At 40.9% G+C, this 17,268-nt stretch overlaps 2 protein-coding genes across 2 annotated transcripts in view; one reads left to right on the plus strand and one right to left on the minus strand.

The window, feature by feature from the left end:
* Positions 1 to 2,563, minus strand: part of CNGA1 (cyclic nucleotide gated channel subunit alpha 1) — a 38,130-nt gene extending 35,567 nt beyond the window's left edge. The window contains exon 1 of the mRNA XM_059721701.1: positions 1,912 to 2,563. The gene's annotated coding sequence lies outside the window, so the exon portion shown is untranslated. The remainder of the gene's footprint in view (positions 1 to 1,911) is intronic.
* On the plus strand, positions 2,491 to 16,771 carry NIPAL1 (NIPA like domain containing 1). The gene is given in 6 exon segments (XM_059721703.1): positions 2,491 to 2,844; positions 6,154 to 6,420; positions 7,886 to 7,942; positions 8,686 to 8,776; positions 12,751 to 12,911; positions 14,673 to 16,771. Coding segments are annotated over 6 exon segments (1,251 nt in total). The 5' UTR covers positions 2,491 to 2,783; the 3' UTR covers positions 15,287 to 16,771.
* The last annotated feature ends 497 nt before the right edge of the window (positions 16,772 to 17,268 follow it).

A 17,268-nucleotide genomic window follows, 5' to 3' on the forward strand; every position in this document is an offset into this window, starting at 1 on the left:
GTGGTGTGGGAACCCTGGTGCCAGTGAGGGTGCAGTGCCAGTGAGGGTGCAGTGTTCTCAAAGGGGAACCCCAGTAGTGTGGGAACCCCGGCGCCAGTGATGGTGCAACTTGCGGGGTATGTAGAACCCAGCCCCAGAGAGGGGCAGCTTTGAGAAGCCCCAGCGCAGGCATGATGAGCCCCAGAGAGGGGGCCATATTATTAGGAAGCCCAGTAGAGGCACAGCAAGCCCCAGAGAGGGGGCCGTATTTTTAGGAAGCCCAGTGCGGGCGCGGTGAGCCTCTGAAACAGGGCTAGTGCTGCGGAAAACCCCAGAGCAGGGTGGAGTGCTGCGGTGGCCCCCAGTGAGAGGGGGTAGTGATGCAGTGAGCCCTGGGAGAAGGGGGGTAGCAGCACGGTGGACACGAGAGTCAGGGGGTGTTGCCGAGAAGTCCCCAGAGTGGGCACAGAGAGCCCCAGACGGGGGGACTGTATTTTAGAAGCCTGAGTTCGGGTGACATTACAAGGAAAGCCCCAGGAGGGGGCACTATTGCAAAGGCCCCAGACAGGGGGGCAACACTACAGAGAAGGCCCCAGAGAGGGGCAACATTACAGGGAGGCCCTGAGCGGGCTCGGAGAGCCCAAGAGAGGCAGCCCAGAAGAGGAGGCCCCAGAGAGCGGGGCGAGAGTACATAGAGGAGGCCCAAGAGACGGGCCACGTACATATAGAGAGACATACTAGCGTCTATCCCATCAGCGAGGCTTGGGGTGTGGTATTAGGGGTTGGTAGGAGCCACACGGGGCCCTAAGGCTAGGGTGCCTGGGGAGCACCCGTCGTACAGGGAGACCTCTGGGGGGGGGGTCCAGGAAAACACGGGGACCACGGGGACGGAGGTCCCAATTAGCCGTGCCCAAGGAGGTGTAAGGTAGCCTCCCAAACTTACTGAACATCAAAGACATGGCGGACGAGAATAAGAGGGTGCCCTTGGGCCGGACTTGACACGGTGAGAGGGACCTCAGGGAGATCATGGCCCTCCTGTGGGACCACGCCGTGACAGTGTGGAATTTCTTTTTGTGGTATACTTATGGAACCTTTTTGTGGTATACTTATGGAACCTGTATAACCTATTCCCCATATTCATCCCCTGACCAAGACCTGTCATGCAAGTTTATGCAGTGCCCCTCTAGCTGGTAGTCCTCCTGCATGTGTACTGTGCTCTCAGTCTCCTGCACACCCCTTGTGAGGCTTGAAGGTCCATCCTGACTTATAAGACATTTAAAAATCAAAGTGCAAGCCTGCGATTTCCAGTCTGAAGTTTGGGATCCTTAAGATTTGCCTGCTCCTGTTTCTTACAAAGGTCACCCACCATGAAACTACGAGCATCAAGCCCTGGTGTGAAATCCTAGCCCCTTTCAAGTGAACTGATTCCAGTGGGGCCAGGCTTGCACCCCTAAGACATGAGGGAAGGCAACTGAGGCCTGCCCTTGTGTTCTCACTGGAGTCCACAGCAGGACTCCAGTTCCCAAGCAGCCACATGCACATTTTGGGGTCTGATGCCAGCTCAGCCCCAAACATTCCCTGAGGGGGTGATCCCAAACCCAAATTTTTTGCATTATTTAATTTTCCATATTCCAAGCCAAATTCTCTAAAACAAATTCCAAATCCGTGAGTCGGCCCAGAACCATAAATGGCCCTACTACCAGCAAAGATCCTCCACCCCCATCTGGGGCTTCAGATGTTTCCAAATCCTTTGGCGAGCATCCTGCTTGCCCAAGCCCGGAGGCTTGGGGTTTGGATGCCACCGACTTCTGCTTGCCTTCAGCCCTATGACCCAGGAGCAAGCTAGGGAGGAGTCTCCCCTTTCCATACAGTGGACATAAAGCCAAGCCCTTACCACTCCAGCAGCTAAGTGGGAGGTTTACTATACATTACCTTGGCAGGTGCTATCCCTGTGCCAGGAGAGCGGTCTTCCTCGGGAGCGACTTGGAAGACTGCCTCTGTGGTCACAGTGCTTCCCCTGCCAAGCAAGCATAGGACTACCTTTGATCTGAGCCCGCAAGAGGCCCAGACACGAGTCTGTGCTTTGCTGGGGGAGCCCATCCCACCTGGGTGCTTAAGGCCTGGGCTCTGCGCCTAGCTAGGCACAGGGGGAGGGCGTGTGTGTGAGAGAGAGAGAGAGAGAGAGGAAGAGTGGGGGGCCTTCAGGGCTTGGATGAGCCCCCTGCAGCGCAGAGGCGATGGGCTCCAGCTCCCCCTCAAGAGCATGGCTTCATGGAGCAGCGCCCAGGACCTCAAGGGCCGCATGCGGCGCGAGTAACCGGCCTGGAATCCACCCCTTTGTACCCAGTTCCACAGCCAGGCATTGTTACGTCACAATGGGCGGAGCGAGCCGGGATTGGCTGCTGCCACGGGGTGGCAGGTGTGCCCGGTGGGCTCCGCGGGGGGCGTGGGCGGAGCCATGGGGGAGCTCGTGGTGGTGCCGGCCCGGGCGCCCTGCCATCGAGGTGGGCTCCCGCGTGGGGGAGAGCTGGACTGGCCCGTGGGGAAGGGCAGAGCCCTCTGCCTTGCACGGGACAGCCCGGGCCGGGCGGAGAGAGCAGCCCCACATCTCCCGCACGGGTGCACCCGGGTGCTGCTGCTCCGCGCCAGCGCTTGCCGCACTCTTCCTCTCTGTCAGTGTCATGTTGAAGTGGGTGGATGAGCCCAGATCCATTTACAACAGCTGATTGCCGCTCCCGCTCGCCCCTTGGCGGAGCTCCCGTTCAAGCCCCGGGCGCGTTGGTGCGACTCCGCACTTGTATTAAATGGCAGCGAAAAGCTGGCGGTTGTTACGGAGACGGGAGGCTGCGGTGGTGCGAGGCACAGGTGGGGGGACTCGACTCCAGCACAGCTGGGGAGTCTCCTGGCTTAGTGTTTTAGGAGCTGATCCTGCAGCCCTTGGGTCAGTGGGGAGTGGGGCCATTGGCTCCAGTGCAATAGAAATCATTTGTTTTTTGGACCTTTTTTGGTGTTTACATATACTTGGCAGGTTTTATTGTATTGCGTAGCGTGATAAACTGCCTAAAGCTGACAAACCCTCACAGGTGTTTTGCTCCAACTTCTTATGCATTGTGTGTTGCCAACTTCAAATACATAGGCCAGCTAACCCCTAGTACAGGGCTTCATTCTGTCAGAGCTGTAGTAGTGGTTTAGGTGGTCAGAAGGAGGTGAGAGGGACACACCCTGTTAGAGCTGATGAAGGGAATAGCCAACTATTCTGACTCTGAAAGTAAATTGGAACTGTTTTAGAAGCTTTAAAAAATTTCCAAGTAGGTCCTTGTGCTCTTTATAGTTACTATAGCCATTTAGTCTTATTCACCAGACAAGGCTGCCCTTAAACAGGCTTATTTAGCTTTAATGTGCATCTTTAATACAGTTTCCTATTACAAAAAAAAGAAAAAGAACTAAGGAATGAAGAGTATCCCTACTAGTCCTGTAGTGTCCAAATACAACATATCCTGCAAATAAAGCAAGATGGCAAATGAGGGAGCTGCTTCACCTTCCCTGATCAGTGTTTGGAGTGAGCTTTAACTAATTCTGAGATGTCAGGCAGGGGAAAATTGGTGTAATTTTGAGCCCTTGTTAATAAGGGTGAAGTAAAGTTGGTGGAGACTAGAAGGGAAGTGTGGCTTCACTACAGATGTGTCTAATAAGAGTGTCAGTCTCTCGTCTACAGTCTAGGATTGTAGTGCGATAAACTTAGACCAATGTTTGCCTATTTGAAAGGGACCAATGAATTTGGTCTGTACTCCTAACTTTTTTTGCTTCTTACAATGTGCAAAGAGAGCATGAAAAAAACTTTTTAAAGTGTCATTTTCAACTTAAGATACCAGAAATGCCAATTCATATTTCTCTGCATTTGTAGGAAGACTTTATTGAATGACTCAGAGAACTGAATTTGGAGTTTTCTCAGTACTTGAAGATTCAGCACCTCTGCCGTTTCAGTTCATGTAAAACCATCCTCTATCTGTTAAATATTAACAAAAGCATATATTTATATATACCTTATGAAAAACTAATCATAATTCATCTGTTTTCACTCAACCTCCTACCCTCTGTTGCTATAGGTCATGCCAAGATTATAGATGGAATAAGGCAGCATTTCTGTGCATGCAATCTGGTGGCACCTTGGGAAAGAAGGATATTTAGGAGGAGTTTTAACTGGGGAAGGGTAAAGGAGGAGTTTTAACTATGTGGAATTTTCCTGAGTGAAGTGGTTGTAAAAAAAGAAATATGCAAAAGTTTTGGCATAGTAAGATCACATGGCAGATAAAATGACCTTGTGCTTACATTGTTAGTGAAATTCAGTTTGTAAAAAATTGAACATCTTGAGTTACAGCTACTGTAATTCTATACAAAGTGCGTTATCTTGGGTCCACTTAGCTATCAAATGTCTTCATTCCACAGATACTTATGTATTATTAAATGACAAATAATATAGAAAGCTCTTTTCTTAAATGACCCAGTTCTTCAGCAGCACTTTACTCATTCCTTTTTTATTCCCTTGGCCTCATGGTTCTTATAATAGTTTTTAAAGCTTTCTACTTTGACTCTATCAGTGTAATATTTTTGTTCCTAAGGCAATGTTTTCCTTTACTGATGGGAAATGCCACTCTTACTGACTCATATCACCCACAAGCTCTACTAAAGATCCTTTTGGCTTTCCTTACCTCTCAACTGCTTGTCAGTATCACCTTATAATTCAAATTGAAGAGCATCCATTTTGATTGTTCATTGTTTTATAATTTAGTTAGCCCTTGGAACTAATCTGAATACATACCCATTTATAGATGTACTGTTTATAGCAGTATAACTGTGCTGCACAAATTACAATAAACTGTGGCATATAGCTAGCTATCCATTGTCTATGTCAGTGGGTCCCAAACTGTGGTCTGCAGATCCCAGAGGATTCATGAGGCCATGGTATATGATCTGTGGGTTGCACAAGGACTCTGAAATCCTTTTTTTTTCTTTTTTTTTAAACTTGATATACAAACTATGACTTTAATGTATGGAATAAGTATTTTACGTTGCAGTTTTAAGCAAGCAAGTATACCTGTGAACTGTAACATTTTTGTATGTGTTTTGAGTTTTTGTTTGCAACCTATAAGATCATGGAATATTTTCCCCCTTCCAAATTTCCTTATCTTATTTGTGATGCTCTCATTTTTTATTTTCTCTCACTTAGGTAAATTAGGCCCTTAAATGACTCGATAAATTTTCTTGCCTGAACCCGAGCTGTCCAGCTGGTGGCCCAGAGGTTGCATGTGGCCCAGTAGCAGATCCTGCTGCTGTGTCGGGGAAAAGGGGATGTGGGCTCTGAGTTCTGGACTTCCCCCTCTCTCTTCCAGCTCTTGAAGCCAGGGAGGGCTCTGTGTTGCCTATGCTGTGTGCGTGGCCAGGGGGAGAAGAGCCGGGCTGCCCAGGCTGTGTGTATGGTCAGGAATAGAGCCTGACTGCATGAGTTGCCCGAGACAAGGAAATCTAGAAGGGCTTTAATGCATATTAATGTGCATTTGGTATTCAGAAGAATAGAATAACTCTACTTCATGCTGTTTAACATCCTCCTTAATAAACATCCACTAATACAATGTGATCTGAGAGCAATAAGATGATTTCAAGTTGAAGTGGCAGTCTTACTTAGCAGTTCCTTACAGTTGTCATCAGTTTTATCAGAAATTATGGCCTATGTTTATGGAATGGAAAGTGAGGGTATCAGCAGCTTATCTGCTACTTGTTCAAGCTGAGGAGCCAGAACCTGAGTGGCTCATTGGTTTGCCTAAGAGCGGGAGATACGTTGTGAAAAAGTATTGTACCCTTCCCTGGTGAAAAACTCCTAGGTAGAGAGACTTTACTGAGAAGACCTGGAGTGACTAGCATTTGAGGAAGAGCTGTGAGAGTAGAAGCTGAATTGAGGATTTTAAAATTCTGTTTCTACTCTGTGGGATAAATGGACTGTGGCATGTTGTAGGATTTAGCATGGTGTGAAATGACACATTTCTCTGTAAAGGCATGTTGTAGAATCCTTGAGGTTTGAGGAGAGAAAATGAAATGGCACCCCTGTGGTACTGCATTTGCCATGAGTTTGTTTGCCATGCCCTTTGCCAATACCTTTTCTATTTCTTCTTTTCCCAGATGCTGTGCTTTCTTTGGTTTGTCACGACTTTTTTCAAGCGTGGTGCAAGGTCATCAACGTGTCAGTGTCTCAGGCTTCTTTCTTCACCTACCCAAATAGACACTCCGATGAAACAAACCTGAGTATTTCCACATCTGCAGAGGCCAAATCTAGGCTCTTTGTAGGTGTGATTTTGGCAATAGGTTCCAGTATTTTTGTTGGTTCCAGCTTTATACTAAAAAAGAAGGCCCTTTTGCGATTGGCTGACAAAGGAATCACCAGAGCTGGTAAGAAATACTTGCTCATCTTTGACGGGAAAAACAAAAACGGTAGTGTGAGAGTGATGTTGTAGTCATGATGATTGAGCAGTTGTGAGAGGCAATAATGTCTTAGGATGATATCTTTTATTGGACCAGCTATGCAGTTTGGATAAAGTTAGACAAGCTTTCAAATTCAGGACTTTCTTCTTGCATTTGAAAGGAAGGTATCTGATTATAGTAAACTAGGTATAGTAAGTTAAGCACAGCATAGAGGAGGGGCTGAGAGGAAGGCTCAGGAGAAAAAAATCAACCTTTTTCGTTACTAGTGAGTCAGATCAAGCTGTTAATTATACATTTAAAAATATGCTTTACAGTGATCAGAAATGTTGTCTGAATTATTAATGCCCTTGTTAGAAGCGTAACTATTATTTTGCAGAGGCTACTAGATTTGAAAATCTCTTGGAAAGGTGGAAATGAGACTATGTGCTATGTCACAAGTATTTGTAAAATGCCTACCATGATTACATCAAATAACTTTTTATCTGGCACCAAAAGATTTTCATTATATGTCCCTTTCTGTATGAGAGGGGAAAGATTTGGAGACTGTAATAAGTTATAAAAGTAGTTTAAACGCATACCCAATTTTTGGAAGTGGGGAATGAGGTTTGAGAAGTAACAAATAGTTTTTGTAAAATTAACTACTATCATGAAATCACTGTGAAGAGGCTTGAGGAATGAATACTGGTAAAAACCTAGCTTAAAAAAAACCCAAAAAACAAACTATGGTCCAAAGAACATCACTATTATGGGGATGACATTTCTTTGAAAAGTACTCAGAGTTGTCCTAACTTGACTCCTATTGAAGTTAGGAGCACAGTTATATCAACATGAAATACTTCTGAAAATACCATCCTAAATTTTGTAGAGTTAGAGCAGCTTAAATCTTTTGTAGACTTTTGAATTCTTATGTATGATGTTCTGCGTAAAATACTGAAATGTACTATTTTGGATGATGATCGAATTTAAAGAAAACAAGTTTTCCAGTATAATGTTTGTATTTTGCTTTTAAAAGTTTAGTTAGCTGTACTTTGTCTTTTAAAGTATTTTACTGAGCATATTCAGGCTGCAGTTTGGTTTACATATACCTGCCTCTGCATATACTTTCCTTTTTAGCAAATGGATAATCCCAATCTGGTCTCATTTGTACTTGGAACTGGTCTTCCATGTATATACTGAAAAAAAATCCCATTCAAGATGCAGCCCATTTAACGATAGTATTAAACCGTGCCATTTCCATGAGTTAATCAAAATTTGGTGATATGTCTAACCTCCATGTGACATCAATGTTGCATATGCGTGTTTAAATTAAATAAATGCTATACTCTACAGAATTTGAAACTTCAGTTGCAACTGTTAATGTCTAAGTGTCTTTTTAGATTCCTTCAACAATTCTTTTCTTCTAATATTAGCCTGCTTTTTTTTTCCCCCCAAGGGCAAGGTGGATATTCTTACTTGAAGGAATGGCTCTAGTGGGCAGGATTGCTTTCAAGTAAGCTTTGGAGAAGGGGAAGAGGGTGAATCTGATCTCTCTTACTCAAGCTACATGTAAATAAATCAAAATGCAGTTTTTGAAAAGGTTATTTACATTTTTAATTTACATTTTCTTCAGGAGAGAAATTTAAGTAAGGATACTTCTTGGCAAAGCCTTTGTGCCAAGTTTAATGCTGGTGCATGTCAGGATTCCTAATCTATATGAAGTACTTCATTTGCTTTGCAAACTTTTCCACAGCTTTAGTAAATGAAGGGTTTTTGTTAGTAGCTCATTAAAGTTCCCTCTTTTTTTAATAGCATTGGGATAGATATCTGGGAATACAAAGCAGTGCTTTGATGGCTAAGAAGGTATGTGTTTATATGTTTGTTTAAGCAGTACTGTTGGAGTACGATGTGGTTTTCAAAACTCCTTAATACTGCTTCTATTTAATTGTTTGTTTGCAAAAAATGATGGATATACCATGAACAGTTCTCTCCACTGCTACCATTGCTGTTACATATTAATATACCTATGCAATACTTTGAAAATGGTCTTTTCCTGTGTATGTTTAACTTTTTATACTGTCTTTATTTTGGTTATCCAGAAGTAGTTCTTGGTAATTCTAAGAATAGTAAATGTAACTTTAAATTCACCATATGAGTGGTAGTTTAAGTAATAAGAAATTCTTTTACTTGTAGTGTCTATCACTTAATCATTATAACCACGCTTTCTATTTTTCTACAAATATTCTGTTTTTTTAGTGGGAATAGGAGAAGCTGCAAACTTCGCTGCATATGCCTTTGCACCTGCAACCTTAATTACCCCACTGGGTGCTTTGAGTGTTCTTATAAGGTTAGTATGAATTGGAAATACACATTGAAAAGTTAACCATTTACTGTATGCAAAAAATTCTGTGTTTTATTGTATGTAAGAAAGTTGCCTCTTACCAGTAATACTTAAGATATCAAAATTTGGTATACCTGAATTTCTTTGCCTCCCTTTCTTAAAAAATTAATTTATTTGGGGGTATTGCAAGCAATTCTGTTGCAAAATATTTTTATATGTTCCAACTGTTTTTCCAGCAGTCTCATAAGTACTTCCAGAATCAGTGCACATTGATGGTATTAATCATGCTGATGAGCATATTGGTGATAAGTTTTTGGTTTTGTTGTATCCTAGTGTTTCAAAAATGAATGTTCCCTCTACTTGTTAAAAAACAGTAATGAACTCCTTTTTAAAAAATGCACTAGCATGTCATGTCAATATGTATTTTTGAAAACACTTTCTTTTAATAGTGAAATTCTTTTATATTACAACCAAATGTTGTTAAAGCTTCTTTTCTAGTCAGCTTTGAGAAAAGGAAATGGAGCTCCTTATTACCATGTTTTAAATGCTTCCTTTGGAAATATGAGCACTTCTTAAAGAATATTTGCCTTTGCCATATGAAGAAATAAATAACTTGAAAGTACTTAGCAAATACCTAATCCAGTCTATCCTTGGCCCACAGGCAATACTGATTGCATTTATGACAGTTTATCATTAAAGATTTTTAGACTTAAACACCACAGCACATGCTATATAGTACTATCCGTTACATATCCCTGTTTGAGAAGATTGTGTTGTATAGTAAACAGCTTCTTAGTTAAGCCTAGTTCTTATGCCTGAGCTTTTCTTATTACCATATAGATACTCCTTTTACTTCACTTCTGCTTCTGGTGCCCAGGGGCCCCAATTAGGGCCCCAACACACTACACACTGTACAAAAGTACAAATATATGGGAACTTAAATTGTCAAGGCCACCCGAGTCCTATTTTTAAAAGCAACTTAAGCCCTCTGAAGACTAAGTCTCATTTAAAATCAATGGGAGTTATGGTCCATGTATTTAGGTCCTACTGTGCTTAAGTCGCTTGAAATTTGAACTTAAATATGCAAACTTGCTTCTCAAAAGCCTAAGCACAGCATTGGGGTACTTGTTTGGGCTCCCTATAAACTGTCTGCTCTCTATTAGCTGGGCTTGGATGCAGATGGAAAAGGACTGGGTGTGTAAGGCTTGTTTCTTAGTGGTGGTTCTGGGTTAGCAAGGTTTCTCTACCAGTGCTTCTTTACCAAGGTGCCTTGGCACTCTGGGGTGCTTGAGATCCTTTCAAAGGTGATGCAGGGTTCTACACAGTTAGATATGAAACGTGTTGGATATGAAAACATGATTAATATGATACACTCCATTAAAATTAACTGGGTGTAATGTAAGGTTACCTACGGACAAAGACTGATGGAAGGATATAAGGAGTCACAGTGGATACAGAAGTCCATAGGCCCCAGTGTCTTTGGTAGAAAGGGTTAATTTTTTAATTTTTTTTTTTTTTAATACTTCTACCTCAGTAGTACCTAACCTTTCTGGGGTAGGGGTCAAATGAGTAGTGAGGGGTCAGTTCATGATCTGGATCTGATGCACAGAATCGGTCAATGGGCCCAATCCAGCATGGGGTCAGCATATGCCCCATACTTTCCAGATCAAGCCGGTACATGGGGCCATGTCATCTGGCCTAGGGGCCTTAGAAACTTGGTGGCGGGGGAGCAGTGGAAGCATTAATTGTCACTGCTCCCTGCTGCCAAGTTTCCAAACCTGTGGAGAGCCCTTCAGACTGGATGATATAGCTCGGCAGGCCAGCGGTTGAGCACAGCTGCTTTACATTGCCATTGTGAGACCAGTACAGGAATGCCACATGCATTCCTGAGAAAGAGGCTGAAAATCAGAGAGAATGCAAAAAAAAAAAAAAAAAGGGTCAGAAAAATTATTCTAGGCCTAGGCACCCTGCTTAATAAGAAACTAGAGGCCAGATTCTATGCCACCTACCTCTTAGGTGCCTTAATGTGATATGCTTTAGCAAAACAACTTATTTGGTTCAATATTGGGGTAACTAGATAATATGTAAAGGTTTTTGATTTAATAGCACGTGATATATAGGTGGCCATGATAAATGATCTAATGGTCCTTTTGGCACTTAAACTCTGAATAATTTTTAAAAATATACTTAAGGCAGCAGCTGCAGAAGGTCGGACTACATCATCTAATGATCCCTTTTGGCCCTAGCATCTAAGATACCAGTTTCCTTATTTTTTACTTCTATCAAGCCATGCACCTCTCAATCTGCCTGCAGTAACTTTACATTTAATATAAGCGCTACCATTCACTTCCTTGTACGTATGTTGTGATAATGCTCTACTGCTGCACTTCATCTAATCATGCTATTACACAGCTGCATCTCTAATTATTTTTATGAAATTGTAGCCTGCAGCCATGCAGATCCTTGTGAAATCAAGCAGATAAGGAGCCAGGCTGAGTTATCCCTTGAATGGGAGACTTCAAGGGCGTCTACACATCCGGAGTGGGAGGGCGTACTTTTAATTAAAGTCGCTCTCTAATTAAAGAGCTAATTAGCGTGCTCCAGCAGACTTGATTAGTTGAGTCTGCTCCAACATGTTTAACTAGAACACATGGGAGCAAACATAGGGTACATGTATAAATGCCCCAACAGACTACTTGGGCAATACAGAAAGTAATTCATTAGGTTGTGCTATATCCATTTCAAGTTAGTGCTGTACCATTTCTTACTAGGGTGTGGGGAGACACTGTACTGACTGAAGAAGAAGGAGCAGTGAGATTTAAATTCTATGCAGTTGCATAAGCATTGAGTGTATTCACCCAGGGCACTTCAAAAAGGATAAGAGGAGGGGTGTTTGCTTCTACAACTTGGCCAGATTTTAAATATTGAAATTGTCAAACTGTTTCTCTAAAAAAAGATTATCCCCCGGCCATTTCAATTGGGCTATATAATTTCAGTCAAATAGAAAATATTACTAGGCAGGCATTTCAGCAGTGGATAAAGCACTTCTAGATGGAGATGTATTTAGATATTGCACTTAGCACTATTGTATATGAGTGCCAGAAAATCTCTAACCTGCCTTCTGAGGGAGCAGAGATCATTTTTTTTAAAGCAGTAGTATTTTTCTATGGCAGTAGTTCCCAATCTCTGATACACGTACCACCAGTGGTACGCAGACAACCTGTCAGTGATGCACATTAACAGATTTATTATAATTACTTTATATTTTAAAAAAATGCTGGTGGTACTTAAGGTTGAACTGAAAAATTTTCTCGTGGTACTAAAGGTTATATTGTTTTAAATTGGTGGTGCACAATCTATCAGAGGTTTGAGAAGCACTGTGCTATGTTCCCCAGATGTTAATGTGCTTTAAGTATACTACCAAAACAAAGGTATATTTTAAAAACTGGCAGGTGATATATGCTTTGCTCTTGCTTGGATCACACATGAAAATGATCTTGCTCCAGTCTGAAATGATAAGGTACAGGGGAATTTTATCCTGCAACTTTAGATTTCTTTTCTTCCATTGGCTCTAGCCAAGACAGTCTTTCTCAGTCTGGGACCCCATATTTTACGACTCTTTTTCTAGGGCTTCTGTACCAGTAGTACTTGCCTCTGGACTTCATAGAGCTTTAAAAAGAAGTGACTGGAACAAATATTGCTTTTCCTGACTCTTCAGAGTTATGGCGGGGAATGTGAAGGAAAGAGACAGGACTCGATGAAAAGTGCTAAATCTTGCCCCATTTTCTGTCTGATCTTCATAAAATTAAGGGGGAAAATATTTTGCAAAAAAAGTTTCTGGTTAGACTGTTTCTTCTTTATATTTGATTTATTCCTTATCCCCAATCCAAAGTACCTTCTGAACTGTCATTTTAAACAAAAGTATTTTCACTGTTATGTAAAGTGCACCTAAATCTGTTCCTTGTATTTTCTTTATCCAGTGCAATACTATCATCTTATTTTTTAAATGAGAAGCTGAATATTCATGGAAAGTTGGGTTGCATTTTAAGTATTTTGGGATCAACAGTGATGGTTATTCACGCACCTGAAGAGGAGGAGGTCACTTCATTAGCAGAAATGGAAATAAAACTACAGGATTCAGGTCTGCTACTTAAACCAACCCTATTTAATTAAAAATGTTGTGTAGAGGATTTCTAAGTATCTTTGCTTTCACAGGTGTTAACAAGTATTGGAGGGTTTTATTGAGCTGTATTCTACCACCCCCTGGGCACGTCTACACAAGACACTGACTGCACAGTAACTGAATAATACTGCCCAGTAGCATGTCACAGCACTAACACTGCTAATACACTACTGCACAGTATTATTAGGTTACTGCATGGTAGCATCATTTAAGGCATTCACCGGCACTACTGTGCAGTAATTCTGGTTATTGCACCTTTATTTAGTACTTGATTATACAAATATTAAATACATGTGCAGTAACCACTGCATGGTAGCGTCTCATGTCAAAACACTCCCCGTTTAGTTTTCCTGCAGTGGAAAGTCAAGTTCAGTATTTCTCTGGCATCTTCTTACTGTAACATTCCTTGAAGTTAAAATTCAGGCCATCAGTGTTAGCAAACAAGACTTACTAAAACACTCTCTTTATATATGTGCACAGATAGAAATCTGTGTATACGTTGATGCATCCTATGCCAACATTAAGGTTCAGTCTGGTCTGGTCTTTCCAGTCTGCAGATTGGGAGGAGTATGCCTGAAGCAGAGAGCTGTCTGAGTTGAGATGATCATCTTTAATTTATAATGAGTACCCACTAAAAGTGCTATAGAAATATTTAATGGTTAAATCTTCAAAATGCCCCATGAGGTGCTGTAGAATGGATCATACTGTGAAGCTTATGTATAGCAATGTTCCTTTAGGACCTGCAGAAAAAAGACCTCAGTTCTTTTCTACCAAATATCAGCAAACTTACTTTTAAATGTTTCATTTGTATGTTTTGGGCGTTTTCCAGTAAGCAAGAATGATGCAATACATCTTAAAAATTGTATTTGAGATTGCATACAATTGGTCTAAACTACTATAATTTGACAACCTTTTCCAGCTGCAGGCTCAAATGACCCACCTCAGGTCAGGGGAAAATGGGTGGGCACTATGACTTGCTGTCACCCAGCTTTTCTCCCCACAGTGGCAAGGGGCAAACACCCACAGCCAAAGTCCCATGTCCATACGCTGGAGCCAAATGTTCTCTGGGATGGATCTGACTCATGGGTTGTAGGTTGCCAACCCCTGGTATAGATTTAAAAAAACAAAGAAACCCTCATATATGGTAGCTAATAAATGCAAATCTACTCTTGTACTGTCTAATTGCATAAAATGTATAGACCTCCAAAGGACGCATTCATTCCTGACTGACTAGTTGACAGGCTTTTGGAGAATAGCAACTTTGGCAGAATACCTGGTTCTTTCAGGGACATGTACGGGGAACTATTCACCATCAAAGTGTGTGTGTGTGTGTGTGTGTGTGTGTGTGAACTGCAACTGTGAGGGAGAGGATTAGCAAATTTGAGAGATTATACTGTGGAAGTAAGGATGGCTCAGAATGAGTAAGTGAAAAGTTCAGTCCTGATTTGTTTCACCAAAATGCTGTGAACTTGGTCCAGGGAAGGGAAGGCCCTCGGCCTAGCTAATGAAAGGAAATGACCTTTGGGGAAATGACAGGACCACCTTCATGTTTTAAAAATGTTTTTGCAAGATTGGTAACTTACTGGCTGCCCTTTTTTACAAAATAAGGGGAAAAGCATATTTGTAATTACATGTGAAACTTTTCATGCCTTATTGCATCAAAATGTTTTAAACATAAAATAGATGTTTTTCACTTTTTCCTTCCCTCCCTTTTTCCAGTGTTTATTACATTTGCTGCTGTTCTAATGGTCATCTCCCTAGTGTTGATTTTTGTTGTGGCTCCGAGGATAGGTCAGACGAATATCCTGGTCTACATCTCAATTTGTTCCGTGATTGGTGCCTTCTCTGTTTCATCCATCAAAGGCCTGGGCATTGCCATTAAAGAGATGCTGGAGCAGAAGCCAGTTTACCTTCATCCACTGGTTTATATTTTGGTGGGGATGTTGGTGCTGTCAGTCAGCATTCAGATCAATTATCTCAACAAAGCACTGGATGTGTTTAATACATCTTTAGTGACACCGATTTATTATGTGTTTTTCACCATGATAGTTGTGACATGCTCCATCATCTTGTTCCAAGAATGGAATAGCATGGACCTCGGTGATATCATTGGGACCCTCAGTGGATTTTTTACTATAATCATAGGCATTTTTCTTTTGCATGCCTTTAAAAATATTAATATCTCCTGGAATCAATTGATATCTGCTACCATAAAAGAATCTTCACTGCCACATCATGAATATGAAACTCATCATACTTTATTGGAGGACACATATGAGGAGGAGAATACTTTATTTAATAGAGGACACATACAGGGAGCTATTCACCATTAAACTATTTAATTACAAGCCAGATCCACTTTAGCCTACCAGAACACACTTTCCATCTAGCCTTCTCTGCAAAACAGTATGAAGTCAGCTAGCATTAGCTACGAAGTGATCTACTTGGAGAAATAGCCAACAGTCACTTTGACATTGTCCATAATGAACAGAAAGCTATGAATTACTGAATGGCACAAATAGAATTATGACGTTGTTGCCACTTATTTCTTGGCCATGTCTCTGGCAGTATATTTGTTTCTGCAAGGTTTCTACATAGCATGACAACTGGAAATATTTTTTTAAGTTGAAGAATTGGGGCATGTTCAATTTGTATTAATATTCTTTTTTTCCGTTCATGATCCACAGTAATAAACAGCTTTACTAAGGTGAAAGACATTTTGCAGTGAAGGCATTAATTTATAGATATAATGATGTTTTCAAAGAGTGATATTCTTAATATTTGCCAAGGTAATTACGTGTAACATTCTACTTTTGAAGGCTGTCATTTAGCAGATATTCTAAAGAACTTCCCCAATTAACATTGTTACAAAGCTGTTAATTTGTTAAATGAAATCTTCATTTGTGGCCACCTACCACTGGACCTGGTACAGATAGCATGAAAACTTTTATAAAAATCAGTTATTTGGAAGCTAGTGCCCAATTACATGTTTGTACCCATTAACTTTTATTTTGCATTATAATCCTATAATTTAGTTTTAAGTGAGATGTTTTCACCTTATCAAATTCATACACACTTTGCATGCCTTCTTCCCTTGAAACTGTGGCCAGGATTTATCAAGAAGTCAAAAGGATTTTTTTTAAATGAAACTCTCTTCTTGATGGAAATGAAGACATTTGAAATAAAAAGAACAGTTGTTTAAAGGAAGAGAAGATATGTGTATAAATAAACCTTTCAAAACGCACAAATTCCTTCCTTCAGAACCAAAAGATGGATGAATTAAAATCTGTATGTGATATTGTCTATTCCAAAATGGAGTTAATGAATTAATGCTTTGACTTGGATGTGATATTTTCCTTACACCTAAGTTTGTTTCTACTAATTACCTCAAGCCTTTGTCTTCTGCGTTGCTGTTGGGTGAAGTCTGTGTTTATGTGCATTTCTGTATCTCTTTCTGCACCCCTAAGTTCTACTACTAAAACCATGAACTACACCAGAAAATCCTGTATTTTTTAAATATGTACTTCTCAGGAAAAGAGTCATTTAAGTGTTTGTTAAATGTTCAGAACGTCTGATAAGTGCACAAACTTAAGATTGACCTTTTTTTCTGTGAACAAGCCATAAATAAGTTTGTTAATCATTTCTAAAACTATAGCAACATGAATGTATTAGTTAAAAGCAGGGCTGTGATATGCAGTTTATATAATGGGTGATCAAAATGCATACTATATTATGTTAAGCACTTTATTTTGTCTATCCATTATGGTTTACAACTACTTTATATTTGCCTCACAATTAAATATATTTACTTCATAAAAGTCTACTGTCTGCCTTCATGAGCTATTATCTATGCTACAAGAGTCCTTCAGTTGCAGTTGTTAACTGTGAAGCCTGAAAATGACAACTTATCTGTTCACAGATTGCATTTTATTGCACGATTTGTATTTTACTTGTTGACATCTCATTACTTGCTATACTCTGAGCCAGAAAATGATTTCAACCATTCTTTGTGTACATCTTAAATAGGGTTAGGATGCTTAAGCTGTAAAGCACTTTATTACTGTTTTATATTATGGTTCCCTTGAATTCTGAACTACTCGGTCAGATGATAATAGAATTTAATCCATTCTTTCTTCTTGCTCACAAGTGATGGGGGTGAAACATGCAAAATGTTATGTAATAAAGGAATACCAAGAATCATCTGCATTTTGGAGAATGAGGCTGTGCTCTTTCGCATTTCATATGTTCATAAAGCAAATCTTTGCATAGGGAGCTCCAATCAGCTGACTGCTACTCTGAGCCTGGGGGTTAATCA

This window comes from Alligator mississippiensis, chromosome 2 (assembly GCF_030867095.1).
Source record: "Alligator mississippiensis isolate rAllMis1 chromosome 2, rAllMis1, whole genome shotgun sequence".
NCBI lineage: Eukaryota > Metazoa > Chordata > Crocodylia > Alligatoridae > Alligator > Alligator mississippiensis.